The sequence below is a fragment of the Schistocerca serialis genome, chromosome 11, assembly GCF_023864345.2.
Source record: "Schistocerca serialis cubense isolate TAMUIC-IGC-003099 chromosome 11, iqSchSeri2.2, whole genome shotgun sequence".
NCBI lineage: Eukaryota > Metazoa > Arthropoda > Insecta > Orthoptera > Acrididae > Schistocerca > Schistocerca serialis.
This window is the reverse complement of record NC_064648.1, coordinates 34,071,648-34,095,517: the sequence shown is the minus strand read 5'-3', so window position 1 is coordinate 34,095,517 and position 23,870 is coordinate 34,071,648. Positions and strand designations below refer to the sequence as shown.

The window sequence follows — 23,870 nt, the reverse complement described above, 5'->3', positions numbered from 1 at the left end:
GTCCCTTATTCATTTTCTACGAGCCGCAGCTTCTCTCTGCTCGAGAATCACCCTGCACCGTAGGAGACTTTCTTCCTCTCACCCCACCAAAGTCAGCTCAGGGTACCTCGGCCCACACTCTTGTCAAAGTTTCGGTTGGACTACACATGTCACACCTATGCCCAAGCTGGTGATAATTTGTGTACCGAGAGGGCACTACAGTAAACAGAAAAGTGTGCTGTCAGATGTTGCGTGTGTAATGTGCAGAGGAACTCTCAAGTAGGAAATCGTGCGATATAAGTTAGGAGGAGAGGTGTGGGATCAGTCTGTCAAACGGTGCACAGCGAGAAAAATCGACGACCAGGATTGAGAAACAGATGAAAAGAAGCAGAAGCGACCCACAGAGTGCAGCAGAAGTTGGTGTACTCATCAAAGGTAGACAAGTTGCAGGAGAGTTCTGCAGAGGAAGAAATGCTAGTAGAGGGAACTAAAAGGGGCCACCAGAACTACAGCATCAACTACACAAAGAGTTCTGGAGTATGACAACAGAAATAGAATACCATTACATTAGCGTAATATGACTTCAACTACACGGCGCAACACAGTTAAAAGATCACTTTTTCTAAATCATAACTGAATTCCACTGCGACGCTTACGTTTCAGAATTTTCTGCGACTTTCCTCTGTAACGAAACAAAAGTGTGGCGTCCTCCGACCTCACCGCCGGGCTTGGCCACGCTTCAGACAGCAGGTAGTCGACTCGTGTGAAAAACTACCAGAGCCCAGAAGTTGATGTGAGGTTTAAGGTGGCTTAATGATGTCACACTGGCACCAAATGCCATCTCAATTCTGCCCAATGAGTAGTAAGTGGGTATGTTGGGCGCACTCACAGATAATTTCATCATGTTTTTCATTTTCTTATAAATGGCTAGGTAAAGCACACTAGCCACATACTCATTAACATTTTTTTTTATAAACGGTGTGTGCTAAACAACTCACCCACAAAAAAGACACTTCATATATTTTCAACCAAAATTTTATACTGCGAATCACATGTCAAATTCTTTTCACCATACATTACTACATACATAAGTGTATCTTTCGGATTTTTTTCATTAAATGTTGCACACAACTTCATTGTTGCTTTCTGAGTAGCTAACACATTCATTCTTCTAGATATATTTATTACATAGATAGGATAATTCTTAATAAAGTTGAATGGACTCACGCTAACATCACCATTCAACTGCGTGGTTCTCATAAAATCTAAGAAAGCATCATAAGCTTTGAGATAATTATTTGGATGATATAGATTCCATATTTCTTGAGAAAAAAAATCGTTTCTTCCATTTTAATATAGATATTCTGTACTTTCACATTAGCGAATAAGGGAGGGTCAACTAACTGATTATTTTTCCTTTTTGTCTGGAAAACAACGAAGATGAAATAAGGCATATCAAATTCTGCAGAGTTATAGAAATTTGTAATATCTAACTCAGAATTTCTTGTTTCATCCAATCCAGCAATCTCTACAGTTTGTGGCTCAAAGAAAGATATGGGAATTTTTGGAATTTTCAGTCTATCTTGTTCAATTCATGTGAATATTCAGGTTCGAATTTAAGAACAGGAACACGAATTTCCATTGATTCTACAACAGTTTTTCCCTCTTTTGGAAGTGTGGTCGTTTCTTCAACTCCACCTTGGGAATCTGTAGCACTTGATGACCATGTAAAAATTACTGTTAAATCTTCTTCTCACATTGTTTCTTTAAAAAATCCACCGAATAATTCTAATGAATAAAGTACTCCATTTTTCATACTTTTTATCATTCCATTAGTAATAATATTAACTTCCATGGTTAACTCATTGGCTAGAGTCGAAGTCAATCAAATAACATCTGATGAAGAAATAAATGAAAAATCCAATTCTAGACAAAATGTTGTTACATTGTTTTATGGTGACAACATCAAAAAGTTTTGCTATATAATTATCGATTAATTTTTTATTGGATTTTCCGTCATAAGTTGAATAATCTGTAAAAACAGTTCCAATAATACTGAAGTTCATGTAGAATTGGGCATGGTTAGGATGAACCCAACCATTTTATATTAATCTCCGTGTTGTTGTTGGGGAGATTCAAATTATTTTTAGTCTTCTCATTCACAGGGAATGAGTGAAACTGATATCTCTCGACTTTGTTCATGATTTATTTAAAAATAAAAAAATATTAAGAAATTTCTAAAATAACTGTTATACAAGCACCATTAAAGTCAATCAAATTATATTTTCGTCAGTTATAGTAATTTCTAAGTCATGAATTGGACCAAAAATTGGAATATTTACAGGATAATCCAGTTTGTGAATTATTGGCCCACCAAATTTTGCATTAGGCTTGAATGAGGCGATAATATCAGTTTCTCCATGAAAATGATCAGTATGCTTTACAAACATTCCATCAGCAAGATTGAAATTTATATTGATCAGTTCAAATGGAATAATTTTAGGAACATCATTAGCTACAGCTATTTCTGTAGCCTCAACAACTTGATTACTAAAACCAACCAAAGTTCCAATGCTATCTGCTGTATCTATATACAATTTTACATCACTTTTGATAACAATTCTGTTTAAAATTTCATCTGCTCTAATGTGAATATTGGGCTTTTTCGATTGAATAAATTTTTCCAAGTTTTTCTAACTACACTGACCTACAGGAATTTCTATTCTCTCTCCATCACATTAAAGTTTATTATTTTTCGATGTAATACTTGGAGTTACAAAAGTTGAATAAAAACCGACTAGTGAAACAGTAGTGTAACTGTTCCGTATAGGTACAGTCAATCTTCTTTAAGTACAGATGACTTAACACTCAGTTGAAATAATCTACTCATTTACTATTAAAAATTTTTATTAATAAATGAGCAAAACTGATTGGCAGCCAAAAATAATACTTCCAGAGAAAAAGTCGAAAAATAAACAAGGTAAGCTTTTGCCAAATTCTCTTCAATGTGCAACAATTGGGCAGAGTGGATGTCTTAAAACAACATTAATGATTGGCAATTATATTCTAGCACCAAGATAGTTAAACTGGAACAAAATTAATCATTTGTATATTTAATCAAAAAGTTTAGATCAACCAAACTATCAAGAACTTATAAAAATATATGGAAAAATTGAAGATAAAATTAAGGAAAAAATTGTTAGTTTTATTGGAAATAATGAAGAAATCATTCCATTAGATTAATGTGAAGAAAATTCAGTTGTTGTATTTGATGAATTCATTTCCAAAAATCAAGATATTGTTAGATTATTTTACTAGAGGTAGACACAAATGAATAGATTGTTCTTTCTTAGCTCAGACGTGATCAAAAACATCGAAACAGTTAGTCAAAGGTAACATAAATTTTTAAAATATCATTTGACAAGATGATACAAATTTAAATCATATTTACCATGGGTTTGTTGTAGGAGATTTAAAGTTTGATAATTTTAAAGAAATATGTAGTAAATGTTGGAATGACCAGTTAGGATTTTTCACAATAGACATGACTAGAAAACCGAATGATGGCAAGTTCAGAAATAAAGTACATTTCATAACGTAAATATAAACATTAAATGTAAAAATATTTTAATTAATATTTTTTATTCTTATTAAATGTTTTCAAGATACGACCCAGAAATCGTTAAAAAAGCCAGACAGACCAGGAGAGTAAAAGAACAGTTAAAAGAAGAGTTTAAAAAATGGAAAAAAACCAAGAACAGAGTATGAAAAATTTAAAAAACAAAATCAACTGGCTATCGATGCTATTGAAAAGTCACACAAGGAATTGAAGCATCAGGTGACAATGTTCTGAAAGCTACTGACAAAAATAGAGAAGTTGAAAAACAAATGGTTACTTATTATTTTGATGAATTTAACATTGTTCCAACAATTAAACATTATGAAAGCGATAAAAGAGATTACACATTAAGTGAGTCGGAAATAATGAATTTACTAGAGAAATACGATGAAGAACGGAAAAAATAAAGGTTTATGATGTTAAGAAAATAAATAGAAGTGAAAGAATGCTAAAATATGTAAACCATAGTGAAGATACTACTTTTGGATTACCACCTGTTGGTGGGTTTAAATATATAGGAAAATTACCAGTAACATTTGAACAAGATAAATTAACAATTGGTGGAAAGACATATGAAGGAACTGATGGATTGATGAGTCTTGTAGCTGAGAAACAGATTGCTATGGATGATATGAATGATAAATTCGTTGGAGTAGATTTATCAAATTATACAGGTATATTATACAATTCAGGAGCATTATATTCTGATAATAATACAAATAAAATAAAATCAAGTAGAGGTAATAAATATAAACATTTCATAAAACTTATTGTTGATGACTGTTTTCCAAACTTAAGAAGACTAACTATAGATTCTAGTTCACCTGAGAAAAAAGGTGAAGGTTTAGTTAAAAAATGTACAGAAAAGCATGTTGAGTGTGTTTGGATGGATGATGTTCGGCAATTAATCAATGGATTATCAACAATCCATGGCAAAGAACTAGCGGGGAATAAAAATTTTCACAATAAAAAAGTTAGCATAATGCAGGTGGTGATGAACAAATTTAGTGATTTCATTATCAACAATTCAAAAGGAATCCGATACTTAATTAGATATTTGAACAATGTGCTACACACATTTTGGGAAAGTGATAAATATGGAAAATTCGCTTTTAAATTTACAATTGTCAGAGAAGCATCTACTGGGATATAATTACTGTGGACCGTACACTAAGGAAGAGTAGCACGTGGTGATCCAGGAATTAATCAACTAGACAAGTCTTGTAAAAGACATGATATTACTTATCATGGTCATAGAGATTTACAATCTAGACACCAAGCTGATAAAGAACTTCAGTTAGCTGCAAAAGAAAGAATGCATGCAAGTGATGCTTCATTAGGAGAAAAAGTTGCAGCAGTGTTAGTTAGAAGAATAATGTATGGAAAACGAAAATTTGGAATAGGTTTAGGTGTGAATGACAATGGATAGGGAGTATAAAAATGTCATCTTATTAAATTTTTAATCTATATAAATAAACAATTTTACTGTTCATTATATTTTGCTACCTAGTGTCAAAACCAAGCCAAAACCAATTGAATTAAAGTAGAATAATGAACAATTAAATGTTATTGAATCATTTTTGACTTATGTTCAAAGGAGAAAGAAAGATATGAAAACTGGTGGAAATTTGCTCATTATGTTAGGCATTCATGTTGTGAAAAAAATTATTGAATATCTAACAAAAAGGAAGGTAGAAAAAGGGCTAACACAATATGAAAGTTGATTTCTACCATAATGTTTGGCTGAATTACATAATAACTATTGGTTCACTTGCTGAAGGACCTGCAGCAATCACAAATGCAGTAATAAACAAGAAAAAAGCTGATAAAGAACTAGAAGAACCGAAAAGACAAAATCGAGCATTAGAGAAGAAAGTTGGCGTCAATCTGAAGAAAGAAAAAAAAATTCGAAGAGCTGATCGAAAAATTTAACAGTCCTTTATCATCTTTTGACATAGAAAAACGTGCTAAACAATTGACAATTAAACATTTTTGTAGTGTATATATCATTAATGAATTACCAGGTCATCCAAGAGAATATGAATGTGGAATAGTTAATTTAGATACATCTGATCATGTTGGTACTCATTGGATCTGTTATTATAAGAATAACAACATAAAAATTGTTTTCGATTCATTTGGTGGTAATATACCAAAACAACTAGTTAACTATTTAGGAACAACTGATCTGTACTACCATACTGAGAGAATACAAAATTTCGATCTAATATGTGGTCATTTGTGTCTAATTGTTTTAAAATTCTTATGAGCGGGTTATAAGTTAAATGATATTTTGGATTTAATAAATGCACATTTTTGGAAATAAGATAGGTCAAACGGAAGGGCTTAGCATGCCTGCATTCAATCTAGATAAAATCAAGTGAAATGTATCCAAAAATAGAAAATATGATTAAGTAATTTGCATCATCAATAGAGCTAAAGATAGCCAATGTAATTAAACCATTTAAGAAAAAATTTAATGTTATTTTAAAACTAGCTACAGGATATATTGGCTTTAAAGGTAGAAGACTTGCGAATGTAAATGATCCAATTGATGCAAGGAATGTAGGGAACAAACATTATTTAGATAATGAGTTATCAAATATTACCAAATAACACCACTACACAGTTTAATGAAAAAGTCAATCATATTCATCAAGATAACTACAACACTATAAAGAATTTCTTTACAAAAAAGGAAGTAGAAAAAGCTTTATCGGATTATTTCACAAAAACATATTTAGTCCCATTTATCGATGATTTAAGTAATCTTAAAAATAAAGTATATGATAAACAAATCACTGATTTTAATTTTATGACTGGAAGCAAACAAAAAAATCATTTTTTTCGAGTGCAGGGTTATTTTTTTTAAAAAAGTTATGGTTATTGGCCAAAATATAAATAAAGAATTTACAGTTAATGATTTCAATATTTTTGTAAGTGTTTATGATAATCTTTATGAAGTAAGTTCTTCTAATCAATCAATAATAATAAATAAGTCAAGTTTTTGACTCTAACGTTGAAAGATTCTCTTAAAACTGTTAAGTTAATTATATTTGGTGAAATAATTTATTCTATATAAATGGTCGAGCACGCTTCGCATTTAGTCCTTAAAGTCGATCACATTTATTGCTTGAAGTATAAAAAATTTACTGAGTAACAACAAAAATGGACAATAGAGATTTGAAGGTCTTTACACAGTGTGTAAAAAGAAGAAAAGTAAATTCATAAAAAAAAATTTGTGAGAGTTGTCAATGTATGACCCCTCTTTATTCGTGAAGAATTCATTAATGAGCAGCATAAACCAATGAGAAAAAAATGTACATGAAGAAATGTAATTTCTCTCTGTATAGATGATTTATGGCAAGCTCACATACTCGAAAGCGATTCGGGGAAGTTGAAAAGAATTTCGAAGATAAATCGAGGATGCAAATATTTATTGACCGTCATTGATGTCTTTTCTAAACTTGCCTAGGCTGTTCCATTTAAGGATAAAACAGGCAAGAATGTGGCTGATGCTCTCGAAAAAATATTCAGCTCCAGGAGACCAAAAAATCTGCAGACAATGTGAAAGAATTCTATAACACAGAATTTCATGAGCTGGTGAAAAAATACAGCATCAATCATTATTCGACTTTTATAGAATTAAATGTATCTGTTGTTGAACGATTCAACCAAACACTTAAGGAAAAGATGTGGAAGAATTTCGCTCTTCAAGGAATCGGATCCAGTCTCGAAACTAGTTGGCAAATACAATAACACATTCCATCGAACTATAAAAATGAAGCTAACAGTGGTTAATTAAACGAACTATAAGATAGGTATCATTGAGTCTAATGATAAAGCTAAATTTAAAAAAGGAGATAAAGTGAGAATTAGTAAACTTAAAGGACTTTTTGAAAAAGAATATACTGCCAACTGGTCAACAGAAATTTTCAAAATTCAGTCTGTTTTTTATTCCAATCCAGTCATGTATAAACTGAAAGATATCGAAGGTAATTTTTATGAGAAAAAGCTACAGAAGACGAAATATCCAGATGTGTATCTTGTTGAAAAAGTTCTGAGAAAGAAGGGAGATAAAGTTTATGTTAAATGGGTGGGCTTTGATAATTCGCACAACAGTTGGGTAAATAAAGATAAAGTAATAGTTGGTTGACCACAGGTTACAGAAAATCTATTAAAAATTATTCTATATAAATGTACCAAATACTACGAATGAGGAAACTGACATTTTCATTCTTTCTATCTCTATGTTATTGTGATGATGATGAAAAAGATATAATCTCTACATTCGTAAGTCAGTAAAAGTGTGAATTATTTATACAATCTCAAAGGAGACGAAATTTATATTGTATATTAATACTTTAAAAAACACCGCTGACTTTCTTGGAATCATGCATTTCTAAGCCTTGGTTTTTGACAGTCGTCGACTTTCGATCTGCAGGGAGGAAATCTTTCCACCCTGAATAAAGCACGAAACTCTTTTCATTTTTGCAGGGTTCTGCATCGAAAACCCTAAAGTTGAATTTTTGTGACAGATGTGGTTCAGAGCTTCAGAGTAGCAAACATTGCTACACTGACTTTTATTAGCTTAAGATGTGCAGGGGACAAATCTTTGACCCCTGGAATTCCATCATCTCTTTTCTGGTTGGACATCTTTCCCAATGGTCAGTAAATCAAAATTCTACAGCACTAACAGTCAAAATTTCGTGAGGAATAGTTTTTCTCTCCTCATTTACTTCACCAACATTATCGTTGGATTGGTTACATAATTTCTCAGTGAAGTAAGAGAGACTGTTGAAGTGTATATTGTATATTTCTTCTCTTTTATCTACTCTTTGTACACCAAAATATGTGTTAAGCATTTGATCTATTAATTTAAAATCAGTACATTTTTATTTTATGACAAAAATGTTTTATAATCTTTAGGTCTTCTGCTCTTATAGCTTGATAATCTTCTTGAAAGATGATTTCCAGATAATACGCCACCATCTGTAAAATAATTTTTCTTGGCATACTAATTGGATGTGACAATACATATAATTTGTTCTTTCTTCATCTCCACTATATCAATTATAACATCTTTTAAGTGAATGCATTATTTTTCCCTTTCTTCTAATTATATCTCTTGCTGTTCAATAATATTTTGAGATCGAATGACTTTATGTTGTTTTACATACTCAGCATAATCACGAAATATTTCTTCAAGAGCAATATAGTAACCTTTAATTTCAGTAGGTAGTTTAGTTCTCATACTCATTACAAGTTATTCAAAGTTCATAATCAGCACTGAAATATATATTTGTTTACTTAAATTATTTGGTGTTATCTGTTTAGCTTCATTTTGAATATATTCGTATTCTAAAGCAAGTGGATCGTTATATTTTATTTCTGTGTATTTCAGATTATAATGTTTAAATATTTTTACTAAATTCATTTAATATTATCAATATTTTCAGCCAGTTCACTCATACCAGCTCAAATTCCATACTTAATAAAGTATAAAATGTCGTTTGTGATCAAAACATCCTTTTTATTAAACAAAGGAACCCAAAAGTCATTGAACCATGTTCCAAACTTTAATTCATACTTCTTTTCTTGAATGAATTCGAAAATGTTCAACATGGTCGATTCTGAACTTCCAACAGCCATTTATACAGAATTAAGATACATTAGTAAATTAAAATACATTAGTAAATTAAAATTTTTCTTTCAGCAGCCATCATGAGCTTACCCACTTCGAGTGATATAGATTTTCAAGCAGCTAAACAGGCTGAAATTCCATAATAGATAAAGCATAAAATGTGATTCATACTCAACACGTCTTTTTGATTGAACAATGGGACCCAAATGTCATTGAACCATGTTCCTAAATTTAATTCATACTTCTTCTCATGATTGAATTCAGCATAGAGGATTCGACCTCCATTTAAATTACATTTCTTTTACGTCATGGTGTGTGGCGAAGGCCAGATTCATTGATAAAAACTGAAGATTTTTCATTGCCTCTTAGGAGGCACTGGTGTTCCCCTTTTAAATTTTTCTTTTCAGCATCCAGTGTCATCGTATGTTAATTATTCAGGCATCTGGAATTTCCTTAAAAGTGTGTCATCATAGATAACTATTTGCTTTTCGTGAAATGTGTATTGTACTAAAAACTCATAAATGAAATAAAAAACACTCAGTAAAAATACTAGTGGTAGAAGGAAAATTAAGAGTGTAAATACATTATCTATACAACTATCAAGCCCACAGCAACAGGAAAGAGGATACATTTATTAATGAATAATTTTAATTATTAATGAAAATTTTGTCTCAATAAATGGACGTGCAAAAGAAGTGTAAAACGTGCAAAGTCAATTGATAACTTTTATTCACATAAATATGCAAAGGATAAGCATTCAAATATTTGTAAAGAATGTTATAAACTGCTTGCAAGAAATGCATGTAATAATAAAGGAGAACATTTTAAACAGTTTATATCTAATTATCAGATTCCTTTGGCAATGTTTAAGGATATGAAATATTTTCTTCATTTTTACAAATAACAACAACAAGAGTTAAATAGAGGACAACATTCTAAAAAATGTATTGGCTGTCAAGAAATTAAAAATCTTGCCTGTTTTTACTTAAGTCATACATCTAGGGACAGGCTCACAAGTAGATGCAAGATTTATCAACTAGAATGTAGGCAAATAAGAAAAACAGCGTGCAACTGTGAAAAAGTGGCACTTAGAAGCGATCTCAAAAAACATTTTCAGACAAATAGACAGATCAAAACATCCGAAAATCAAAATTCTTAATTTTTGCAAAGCTTATGTTGTTTATTCATAAATGGCTGAAGCTTTTAGAAAGTTCACATTGGCTCAATATCGTGATTATTGCAGGAGGAATAATTTGCAAGGATATAGCAAATTTAGAAAACACGATATAATCAATTTGCAATTTACCACCACCCATTTTTCAAAAGTCTGATGAAAATGTATCCATAATAAAAGAGAATAAAATGGATGCATCGCTGAGAGATTTTAAAGTCACTCAACTTTGTGATTATATGAAGAGGAGTAATTTGCGAGGATATAGCGGATTTAGAAAGGATGGTGTTATCAACTTAATCGTTTCAAACGATTTACCAGATCCTAGAAGAAATCTCAAAAATTTGAAATTAAATGAAAAAATGAGAGCTAAAAATCTTGGCATTAGTGGTTACACCACATAGAAGAAATCAGAGTTAGTTTATGATTTTGGATTACAAGAGTTTACATTTCACCCAGATGTATTCCAAAAGACAATATCAAGACAAGATCAAATGTACACAATATAAATTATTTCTACAGATTTTATGATGATATTATGGAAAAATCTCGTCCTCTGAGATAAGAAAAAATTGTGAGGCTAGATCAGATTTATCCATTTAATAACAAACTATCTGAGGAAGAAAAGGACGCTGAGCCATCTAAAAATCATTTATTTGAGATTAAAGAAATTAGATAGAGATTTAATGAAAATTTGAAAGTGTAGTCTGTTGACTATAAAATTGTCTAAAGAGAACTAATTTCAGGAAAGCTGAATATAACAGTCAGTAACCCAAAAACATTATATCCAATTTCTACAGGTTATAATGCATCAAATCACACTCGAGAATCTTTTCAAGTCATGTGAAACAAAGTGAGGCACATCTTAACATCTGATGAGGCTGTTAATATAGCAGAAACATCGTTTAATATTCAGATGCTAGCAATTCCCACAGGTAGTAAAGATAAAAAAATAATAAATCTGACTGAAGACAAAAGGAATAAAAGGTACATCATAAGAATTAAAAATGATGATAATCTCTGCTGTCCTAGAGCAGTAATTGTGACTTTAACATACCATACAAATAATATTTTGGGATGAGAACTCAACAATCACGAAATTAAGAAAATCAGAGTATGAGACAATTACAAATTGCAGAAAGAGTTAACTGATATATTATGTAATCAGTTGGGTGACTACTTGGCTTTACTTTAGATGACATTAAAAATGTTGAAGAATTGTTGGATATCCAAATAAATGTTCTATTTGCTGAAAATTTCAATTCGTTTATTTATAGTGTCGCTGAGAAAGAAATAAAGATTTATCTGTACAAAAACCAGAACCATTTTGATGTAATTAACAGTATGACTGCTTTCTTGGGGTCAGTATACTTCTGTAATAAATGCAACAAGTCATACAACAGCAAGAATACACATAAATGCAAAATGGAGAGAAAAGTGTGTATGTTAGGCAAAAGCCTAGAACATGAAAGTGAAGAAAATAAGATTTATTATGTGAAATGCAATAGGTACTGTTATAATAAAGAATGTTTGAACAATCACCAAGACATTTGTGAGACAGCTTACGAGTGTGAAGGATGCAAAGAGATTTGTTTGATGTCTAAAGAACGTAAATGTGGCATTGGAGTTAGCAGATATTGTAAACAAGTATTAGAAATAGGAAATCATAAATGTTATATGCAACATGTATTGGAAAAAGGTGGTATCCGTGAAAGAAGATTTGGTGAGGATTTTATAGTGCAATGCTGCCCAAATTGTAATAAAGAAGGTTGCTGTGTTAATGGAGAATCCAAAGATTTTTATATTTACCGATGCTTCGAATGCAAGGAAGTAGTCTCTGGTAAAGAGTTTAGATGTTTTAAAAAAGTCTTCCCTAAGAAAGTGAATTGTACCTATACTGAGAGATACATGGGGCTTGATTATGAAGCAACTTAAGAAACTGTAACACACATTCCAAATCTTATAATTGTTCACAATTTTAAAGGTGATACTGTTTATAAATTTAAGGCAAATGGAGAAATTCGGTAGGTGGATGATTTCTGAAAAGAACAGTTATCACACATTCATAGCTCACTATGCAAAAGTTTATGACTCCCAATTAATTTTGGAGTACTGTGTTGGAAATAGAATGAAGCCATATACTATCTACACAGGAACTAAACTGATGTTATTGGAGATCATACAGTAAGGCATAAAAATTATAGATAGCAGTAACTTTATCCAAGGGCCACTCAGTAGCTTTCCAAAGCCTTCTGATTTAAAAGAATTGAAGAAAGGCTATTTCTTACATTTATTCAATATGCCAGAAAATGAAAACTACATAGGACCAATTGCTGCTACTGAATATTACTGTGTTGACACCATGAAGCCAAAAGATAGAGAAGCGTTTCTCAAATGGCATAGCCCCAGAGTTAGACAATTATGTGTTCAATATGAAGAATGAAATTAACGAGTACTGTAATTCTGATGTAGATATTTTCAGAAGGAGTTGCTTGGAGCTGAGAAAACAATTTCTAGAGGTAGCTCACATTGATCCATTCTGTTATTTAACCATAGTTGGAGTTTACATGACTACTTACAGATCTAAATATTTGCTAGAAAATACAATCGCTGTATTCGATAAAGAACAGAAAGATAATTATAGTAAAGAATCCATAGCTTGGTTAAACAGTAACAATATCTCACATGCTCTTAATGGCGGCGATGTAAGAATAGCTGGTGTGAAAGTAGAGGGTTTGATAAAGAAACTAATACTGTTTATCAGTACCATGGCTGTTATTGGCAAGGATGTAAAAAGTAGTTCAAAAGCGAAACGATTAACAATAAAAATAAGGAGACAATGGATGACCTTTATCAAAAGACTTTGAGAAGATGCGCAGAAATACGAAACGCTGGGTATAATCTGATAGAGATGTGGTAATGTGATTGGTTGAACTCAGTAGAGTATAAAAGGCTTAAGAAATTAAAGCAGTTGCCTGACATTGTTGAATCGCTAAATCCATGAGATGATTTTTTATGGTGGCCAAACAAATGCAATAAAATTAAGAGCTAAAGCAGATGGTGTAAACTCAAAAATAAAATATATTGACATATATAGTCTTTATACTACTGTGCAATTTCATGACTTTTATCCTGGAAAACAGTTGAGAAAAATATATACACCAAGATATTACTCTCAAAATTGGTTTGGTTTAATAAAATGTAAAGTATTGGCTTCTAGAGGATTGTATCACCCTTTTTTCCAATGAAAATAAAGATAGATGAAAATGAAAAACTGTTATTTCCTGTGTGTCAAATGTTCAGAAGAATAAATAAGTATATGCAATCACAGTAGTGAAGAAAGAAGTTTTATTGGAATTTGGGTGACAGATGAAGTAAAGTAGGCTATGGAAAAAGGATATAGAGTCTATTAAGTCTATGAAGCATGCGATTTCAAAAAAAAAAGCAATAAGTTGTTCAAAAATTATGTAAAACACTTTATCAAAATCAAACTCGAAACTAGTCAGCATAGTTTTGAGTCTCATGAGGAGTATACCAAAACAGTAAAAGAGAAAATGGATATTGACTGAGATCCAAACAGAATAAAGGAAAATCCAGGAAAACGAACTGTTGCTAAGATGTGTCTGAATTCATTATTGGGGAAATTTGGGAAAGGCAAAAGATGAGTCAAACAGAATATGTAACCAATTTACAGCACTTTGTGAGATACCGCTGGATGATCGATTAGATAACTTAGACATCAATTTTATTACAGAGTAAATGGTTCAGATGAGGTACAATTTCAAGAATTATTACATGGAAAACAATCAGCTACGAATATCTTCATAACTGCATTCATTACATCGAATGTGAGACTTAGATTATATGATTTGCTAGATAAACTATGAGAATCTGTTATATATTTTGATACCGATTCTGTAGTATATATTGATGATGGTAAAAATACTGTGGAAACAGTTGTGTGTTAGGCGAATGGGCTGATGAATTGGGAAATAACTGGATTACAGATTGGGCTTCAACCGGCCTGAAAAGTTACAATTATGAGAAATATGGTAAAAAGACAGAGATGAAGGTAAATGGCTTCACTGTAAATTGCAGAAATATTCAAAAGTTGAATGTGAATCGATGATAAGGGTAATAGAAAGTGAAGTGAAAGAAAAGATATTTATTACTTCTCTTGACAAAGATGTCAAATTTAAATTCATCCCACACATTAGTCATATTTCTAAAGATTAAAAATTTGAAAGTTTGTAGGAGTAACTTCACTACATAAAGGAAAATATTTGCGTGGATTTTATACTGTGAATAACCACTTTTATTGTACCACACAAACACCATACATACATACGTTAATGCGGGAAACGAACACTGGTTGTTTCCTCCAAAGAACCTCACTCACCAAGAGAATGTTTCCGTGTCCTGTCGACTATCGACTTGTCACTCCCACAAGTTTATTAAAATTTTGTTCTATATAAATGGACACACTACTAAAGAAGCTAAATAATGCAAGAAATTCTAATTTGTTTGGAAAAATTAGTGAGCTTGAAGTAAATGAGTGGTATTAAATTACTGATTGTGAATGTTTAAAAATTAGATATGGAGATAAAATTTCTCTAGAGCTCGATGATAAATTTAAATTTATTTGGCCAGAAAGGTATAATAAAATAATAGATAACTGGGACTTCCAATTTTTTTAAGGACAGTGACATTAATCTAACATATAAAGGAATGAAAAAGACTAAAAATAATGATAACGAATTTCATGATCTGGGCTTTGATGTGTGACTTTTTCAGTTTGGGTGCTGCAGAATTTGACGTATGCTTCGCAGCATAGAATTTTGGCTGAAAATTTTTGAAGTGTCTTTTTTGTGGGTCTGTTGGTTTGCAGGCACAAGTGATCCATTTATAAAAAAGTGTTCATAAGTAAGTGTCTAGAGTTCTCTACCTAGCTGTTTATATACCGAGCGAGGTGGCGCAGTGGTTAGACACTGGACTCGAATTTGGGAGGACTACGGTTCAATCCCGCGTCCGGCCATCCTGATTTAGGTTTTCCGTGATTTCCCTAAATCGCTCCAGGCAAATGCCGGGATGGTTCCTTTCAAAGGGCACGGTCGACTTCCTTCCCCATCCTTCCCTAATCCGATGAGACCGATGACCTCACTGTCTGGTCTCCTTCCCCAAAACCAACCAACCAACCTAGCTGTTTATAAGAAAATGAAAAACATCATTAAGTTATCTGCGAGTGCACCCACTGTACCCACTTACTACTCCAACGCCACTCTGAATCGACACATAAATAGTCAGGCGGTAGCATGGGCGTCATTGAAAACGACTTTTTCCGCAGTTTTGATTCCAACAAATTTCGCGGTCGAAAACGAAAGTTTGCACTGATATGTGCCACAAGGCGTCTTTCTTGAATGCCACTGACACTGGTGATACCTGCCGGAAGATCCGACACTTCTCTAGGAACATCGTGAGCTAACAACGTCACTCAACGTCATCGCACCTTTCTCTATTGCAGTGCATCCACAATTTTTGGTCTGCTGTGTACAGTCAAACCACCATGGACCGATCAGAACCAATCAAAGAGTGTGACCTCAAGCAGCAAAGGATGATTAACCTTTTTCAGCCCTCCTGTTTCGTCTCCTCCCAAGGTGTGATCACACAGGAATGGTTCATTCACGCATGTGTGAATAAAATGGCAAAACCTACTTCTACATTCACTCCATTCAACAACATCCACACTGCTATGCACCCTCCTTCGTAGAGCACTTTAATCTATCTGTACAGAGACTATCTGTGAAGGAGTCCTAGGCACCTGCAGCTAGGCAACCCCCCAGCACCCCTGCAGTTCCACCTGATCTCTAGCAGGGATTTCACCCAAAACACCAAACCAAGATTTGATGTTCATTGGGATTTCTGGTCAATGATCTTCTTAAATAAGGATTAAATCATACAGTGGGTGTGAGCAGTGTCAAAGCTTTTCAAGAAGATCGTCATGTTGTTAGTTTCACTGAAAACTGCCGCTTTCGACAGCGAGATGCTTGGGAATCAACTCCCCAAGGAGAGCTGTGATTTAGATGACGCCCTTTTTGCCACCCCCTGAGACTTTCCATGTCGATCCTGAGCTGCGGTGTGTCTCAAATGTTTTCTTCGCCCACCCATAAGAAAACCATATGATGTCAACGCCGGGCGTCGGTGTTCTCGGTCAATAGATGAGATAAAATGTGGATAAGAGGGCATGTGACGACCTTCTCATCACACGACAGCTCTGCGGTGACATTGGGCAGAATTGCGGTGCACGACATGAAGAAGTGGTAGATGTAGAAACAGCCTACAGTCAGGGGTCGCAACTCACAGGTGCCCTCATCACTCATGGTCCTGGTATCACAACACCAGTACATAAGGTCGTTACTACCTGAGCACTTCAGCAGATCATGTGCCACTTCTTTGTTTGTAGATCGACTCCAGACTGAGAGCATGCAGCAGCCAATGCTGCTACACTTGAGCCTCGGACACAGATGATAAGCCACACAGTGCACTTCCAACAAAGCTCCTTGGTATTGACACCCAGAAATGCATAATTTTGGAGGTGTTACATTGTCCTGCTGGAATTGGCCAAGTCTGTTGGCATGCACAATGGACGTGAATGAATGCAGGTGGTCAAACAGGATGCTTATGTATGTGTCACCTGTCAGAGTCGTGTTTAGATGTATCAGGGGTCCCATGTCACTCCAACTGCACGCCATTACAGAGCCTCCACCAGCTTGAACAATACCCTGCTGAAATACCTGTACTCGTCCATGCACTCGATACAATTTGAAATGAGACTCGTCCTACCAGGCAATATGTTTCCAGTCCAAACTTGTGCACATCCAGTGAAGTATAATACAGACCAATTTCACAAGCAAGGACATGGTCCCGAGTATTACGACGGAACTCGACTGTTGTGAACAAATGGAGAATATGTTAAACTTAACTGACATACCATTACAATTACAATTAAGTAATGTAGTGACTATGTTACATGAGTTGATGTTGGCAGGGAAAAGACTTGAGTACGTGGAGCAGCTGACAGAAAAATGGAACATGAGCTACAATTTCAACACTATTCCATAGTTACATACATAGGGTTACGTTAATCACAGTAACACTTATAGGCTGCTGTTTCTCTCATTGCCCATGTTGTGGATACATATACGAGTTTTTCTACAGTCTGTTTTGGTAGTGATTAACTGGCAGTCAGTATGTACTATGGATACTGTAGTTAATACACAAGAATTTTCTTGACTGAGAATAACAGATGATAATTGTCATCTATGAGACACATCCTCATAAAGGAGAAGATAAGGTCCTTAAAGAACAGGTTGCTGAAAGAAATGTGTATACTATGTAAATATGTTCTAAGAAACATAATGTAAAAATGAATGTATTTGTGAATTTGAAGGAATTAACGACACAGTGCATAAATGCTGATGACTTATTTTAGGGGCGAGGGAGGTGTCGTGGCTGCTGTGAAAAGAATGGAACTTCATTAATGTTAAGACAGTGCACGAGCAGAGTCGGCTGAGTATGAGGTAAGACATACTGAGAGCCACTGAGAATGTAGTCATGTGGAAACTGCCAATGGGGACAACAGCCCAGGATGTGAAAAGGTGATTCCAACAGATTTGGAATTTCTGCCACAGTGCAGCTTTTGTTATTTGTTGCCACATAATGTTTAATCTGTGTCCAAACCATTTCGATTGCGCTGATGCGGCAGTGCTATAGTGAGGCCTAAGAACACTATGGCCACAGTGATTAGCTACCTACATACTGTTGAAATAGTGGCTCATTTTTTCACTATTTTCATGAGTTCCACGTTACATGAAGTGTCCCGAATTTTCACATTGTGGCGTTTCAACCATTCAATGGCGTCGGATGTTTTCGTTGCCATCATTGGAGCCTTACCTTTATAATAATTGAATGCTATGGGGCATTATCGATAAAAAATGCCAGACCGCCGATTTAAGTTTGCCCAATAGCTGCCCCTCCTGAAAACTGTTGTGGTTAATTTCGTCGTGGTTGTCGCTTGGTTTCCTCGATTTGCAAGGGAGGAGACAGTGGGGGACAAAACCAGATGCAGTTCCAGGCATGCAAGACAATAATTCTTGCGCCCTTTCCCACGAGAAGAGCAGAACTTCCACATGTGCCATCATCTTTTTTTGTGACGGAACGACCGGCGTTTATACAGGTTTCGACGAACCAAACATTGTCTTCAAACGGCACTCTAACGCTATTTCTTAAGAATTGACAATGCCACGCTGCGATGTCACCTCTCTTCAGTTATAATTTTCTGTACCATTCGTTTTTTTGTACCCAAATCCGAGAGCTCTGACAACCGTTAACAAAAACTTCTTGCTGAAACTGAATAACTCTGCCTCCCGAAGAGTGACGCATAGGATTTTTGATGCTGTCCTTCTCTTTCTGCCGAGTGTCTGCAGTTTGGGTGAACCTGGCTCTTCCAAAACTGCACAGTATTTCCCCTTACAGATTTTGTGGAAAATATTTTTGTGTTCTTTCGACTACCTTCGTTAGAGGCAATAGGGTTGCACCATTGTCCCTCTCCTTCTCGAAATATTCCCGCATCGAGCAACAAACTCAAGTATCTGACCATGCAAAATATGGCAAGGTCGCTGAACTTTCGGTTTACCAGCCACACTCTCGCTACAAGATTCACACATTCTGTGGGAGAAATAAACTGACCTCACAGAGAAACAAAGCACACAACGAAACGGACGACAACTGTTTACGTTACCGGCCGTGACCATCGTCAGCTGCTGGTCACAGTAGCCGCTACCTGCAGTAGAAGGGAGGTTTGAGAACGGTGAACGGAACAGGGAGGCGCCGCCAAGAGTGTTCTCTGATTGGCTCTCGTTATGGTAGCAGGTCTTTAAACAGCCAGCTGGAGGTGAGTAAGTTTGTTATTCTGATCTGGGTGTCATGTAATCACGGCACCAAACAGCTTCGACAACCATATCGTTTATTTTCATGAACTCCATCTCTCTCTCTTTCCTAAGCATGTATCCCGACTTGCGGGTCCTACTGGTTAATTGGGTGTGGCATGTTAATGTTGGGGGGGGGGGGGGAGGGTGGCCGGATGCCCTTCCTGTCGCCACCCATGCCCCCCGGAAAGGAATTAGTGTACCCCAGCTGTCTGCGACTAGTGTAATCCATGGAATAGTGCGAATGTGTTCACATGTCCGAGAGCGGGGTAACTGAGGCAGAACGTGGGAACGTGGGGACCAGCCCAGTATTCACCTAGCGGGATGTGGAGAAGCGCCTAAAGACCACATCCATGCTGGCCGACACACTGGCCCCCATCGTTAATCCTCTTGGCGGATTCGATCTGGGGCTGGCGCGCCTACACGATTCCAGGGAGCAGCACTTTAGTGCTTTCGGCTACCCTGGCAGGTTTTCATGAACTTCATCGACTGAGATAATCATATGATGCTCAACTCTCATGAATAAGATAAGAGAGACAGTTTAATTAGAAATTAATCGAGTTCAGCATAACTTATACACAAGGACAGATACACTACGTGTTGGCAACGTGTTGGCAAGGAATACTAGTAACTACATAACCGATCCAGATTGTAATATCATTGTATGTTACTAGCTATTTATACTCTTCAGCGTTAAATTTACATAATTTTGCCCATAGTTTCAAGTCCATCAAAGATACATAAATTCTGAATGCTGCAATGAGAAGAGAAGACAAAATCTGATCGATCAGATCGAAATAGTACAAAATTTGTAATTGTAAACTGAACAACAGAGATGCTAAGAGCATGAACAAATTTTCCTGTTGAAAGTTCAAGTTGTGAATAATTAATCTCTGATCTATAGACAAAGTATAGTACTTAGAAATTATTATCACATATACTTTTGAAGTAGAATTTTAGCGCGCAGCTAATGGCGTTTAGAATGTCAGACGTTCAGAGAGGAGTTCCATATGCTGCAATAACAATTTTTGATCATTTGTCCAATAACATAAACCGAGTGACAGGTAGCAAAGCAAGTTTTAAATCTAAATTGAAATCATTTCTCTTGGACAACTCTAAATCCTCCGACGAATTTCTCTGTAAAAACTGATAGCCAGTGAAAAATGAAAAACAAAAGATGACACTAGTTTTATGTCTAGTTGCATGACTAGGAATCAGTGTTAACAGTAATCACGTATACTTATCCTGAAGAGTGACTCATTCCACATCATGTCGTTTAAAAAATTGTTCAAATAATCTATGTAACATGTAACTAACTAACTAACACATTTATATAGTCGTATCGGCAATAAATATAAACTTTATAGAAATTCGACGACCCTCCATAAAAACAGATACAGTGTCATCATTCGATAATTTACACATGTGGTGAGTATGTACACACACACAGGTTTAACAACAACAAAATTCTCTGGCTTACCAGTTGTAGTCGTCACTTCAGATTGTGTAACCATAAATGTTAGGTAACCAACCAAACTACGACGTGGAAAATTTTCCCAATTTGTAGCCAATGAACGTAACCTGAGTGAGTTCAAACAGTAGTGACAATAAGTCGCGAGTGACCAGGCCGAACATCAACATCACTTAATGCGGAACCGACACGACCTTGAAACACGGATGGACCGTGTAGAATGTGATTGACCTTTGCAGTGGGGAGTGTGGATAGCAGAGTCCTATCAGCAGCCGAGGTCACGTGCCCGAGCAGCGAGGCACAAGAGGACGTGTGGACGCTGCGTCCACGCGTAGATCTGGTCGGAAGCCGACGAGCGATTTCTGCCTTTCTTTTGTAGCCAACCCTCCCTCCCCTCCTCACACCCCAGTCTGGCTCCTCAACCCAGCATTCTGTCCTACCGGCTTCCGTGCGCTGTGATCTCAGTGATCACACAATTATTTGCCACGGCGCCGGTGGCACCTGTTGACCTTGGCTTCTGACAAGCCACAGGTCTCCTCCCCCATGTGCCCGGCATCACGCGTCTCCCCGCGGCCGAAGCTGCTCCAAATCCGTTTCCTCACGTCATCCACTTTCCGCGTTGCTACACTGGGTGGTCACAAACAGCCTGAAAAGCATGTAATGGCGTTGCACGGTAGGTTGCGCTGAGAAATAATTTTTGAGAAGGGAATTCGATAAGTGGCGCCGCTTCAGAGTTAACTAGCACTGAAGCTACACGTTGTGTGCACAAATTGAAGCGGCCCGCGTGATACAATTAGTGTCAGTTATTCTCATAGCGTTGATGACAGAGCACGATACTGCTCAGCCTTTGACTCTGGTTCCCACATACAATTTTTGTACTGCTCTCTTTTTGTGTTTAAGGAAACCAAAAGTGGAACACATATGGTGACGCAATCTATAGCAGGGCGACTTGGTTCGCTAACGTCAATGGTAATTAAATCGGAAACAGCGCAAGGCATCGAAATTTTTCTTATAGATAATTTCTCAGCACAAACTACCTTGCAACGTACTTATAAGCTTTTCATACTGTTTCTGGCCACCATGTGAACACTGAACAGCCACAGGGACTGGTACACCTGCTTAATATCGTGTGCGGCCGCCGCGAGCACGAAGTGCCGCAACACAACGTGACATGAACTCGACTAAAGTCTGAAGTAGTGCAGCGGGGAACTGACGCCATGAATCGTCCAGAGCTGCCCATAAATCCATATGAAGAGGTGAGGATCTCTTCTGAACAGCACGTTGTAATGGATCCCAGCTACGCTCAGTAATGATCATGTAAGGAGAGGTAGGAGGCCAGCGGAAGTCTTCAAACTTATAAGAGTGTTCCTGGAGCCACACTACAGGAATTCTGGATGTGTAGGGTGTCGCATTGTCCTGCTGGAATTGCCCAACTCCGTCGCAATGCTCAATGGACATGAGTGGATGCAGGTGATCATACACAATGCTTACGCACGTCAGAGTCGTATCTAGACGTATCAGGGGTCCCACATCACTCCAACTGCACACACCCCACACCTTTACACAGCCTCCACCAGCTTGAACTGTACCCTGCTGACATGCAGGGTCCATGGATTCACGAGGTTGTCTTCGTACCTGTACACATTCACCTGCTCCATACAATTTGACGCATCCGACCAGGAAACATGATTCCAGTCATCAACAGTTCAATGTCAGTGTTGACGGGCCCAGTTGAGGCATAAAGCTTCGCATCACGCAGTCATCTAGGGCACACGAGTGGGCCTTCGGATCCGCAAGTCCTCATCGACGATGTTTCGTTGAATGGTTCGCACGCTGACACTTGTTGATGACCCACCATTCAAATCTACAGCAGTTTGCGCAACATTTGCACTTCTGTCACGCTGAACGAATCTCTTCAACCGTCGTTGGTTCCGCTCTTGCAGGATCATTTTCTGGTCGCAGCGATGTCAGAGATTTGAATTTTTACCAGATCCCTTTATTCATGGTACACTTGTGAAATGGCCATACGGGAAAATCCAAACTTAATCGCTACTTCCATGTTTCTGTGTCCCATTGGTCGTGCGCCGACTGTAACATCACGTTCAAACTCATTTAAGTCTTGATAACCTGCCATTGTAGCAACAATAAGCGATCTGACAGCTGGGCCCAGCACTTCTTGTCTTATAGAGGCGTTGTGCATTTCAGCGCCGCATTCTGCCTGTTTACATGTATCTGTGTTTGAATACGCATGCCTATACCAGCCGCTTCAGTGTAAGTAAACGCTCACACATTACTCATTCATTTGCTGAGATGCTTCGCTGCCGTGCCGGTGGTAACGCTGGTCATTATAACGGTCTGCTCCTCTCATCTGCAGCGCAATATGCGGCCCATTTAAGACAAAAGAAAAATGAAAGTACTGAAGGGTACACGGAATCCCAGGACTTTTTTAAACGAGTTGATGCTGTAACCGTCTCCTTCACCATGATCCACAAGCCACATGTTTACTCTACTGTGAGTTAAATGATCTCACTAGTTCTTATAACAGTAAAGTATGTAACCCGTGGAGAAAAGTAAAATAAACATTCCTCAATTATAAAGAGTTGGAAAAAAGTTAGAATGTAAACAGCGTCTACAGTACCTAAGTATGTAGCTTCCAGGAACCTTCTTGTCTTCTTCCAGCGCATAGTTCGCTACCTGCTCCCTGATATACTGAACATCGCGTTCCCAACCCCTTAATTTCGTGTGCAGCATGTCTCTCACATGTTTCATGTTCTTAATCCATCCATTGAGCAGCTGGTCATTCATGTTTTTACCCTGAAACACACGGAAAGTAGTTGAAATTACTTGTGTAATACTGTTCGCAGCAGGCAATGTTAACTTACACTTATAGGCATCATTATTACATAACATTTAAAGTATTGCACGTGGATGACTACATAATCTGTTGTGTGCAGCCAGCACAGCATTAAAGGAATTTTAGTATCTAGCAGTATAAGGGGCAA

The 23,870-nt window shown here is 36.2% G+C and overlaps 1 protein-coding gene across 1 annotated transcript in view; it reads right to left on the bottom strand.

Annotated features, from left to right (window-relative positions):
• Positions 1 to 23,638, bottom strand: part of LOC126427359 (uncharacterized) — a 46,672-nt gene extending 23,034 nt beyond the window's left edge. Inside the window, exon 1 of the mRNA XM_050089701.1 lies at positions 23,507 to 23,638. Within this exon, the coding sequence (XP_049945658.1) occupies positions 23,507 to 23,552 (46 nt within the window). The 5' untranslated portion in view covers positions 23,553 to 23,638. The remainder of the gene's footprint in view (positions 1 to 23,506) is intronic.
• Positions 23,639 to 23,870: the final 232 nt, after the last annotated feature.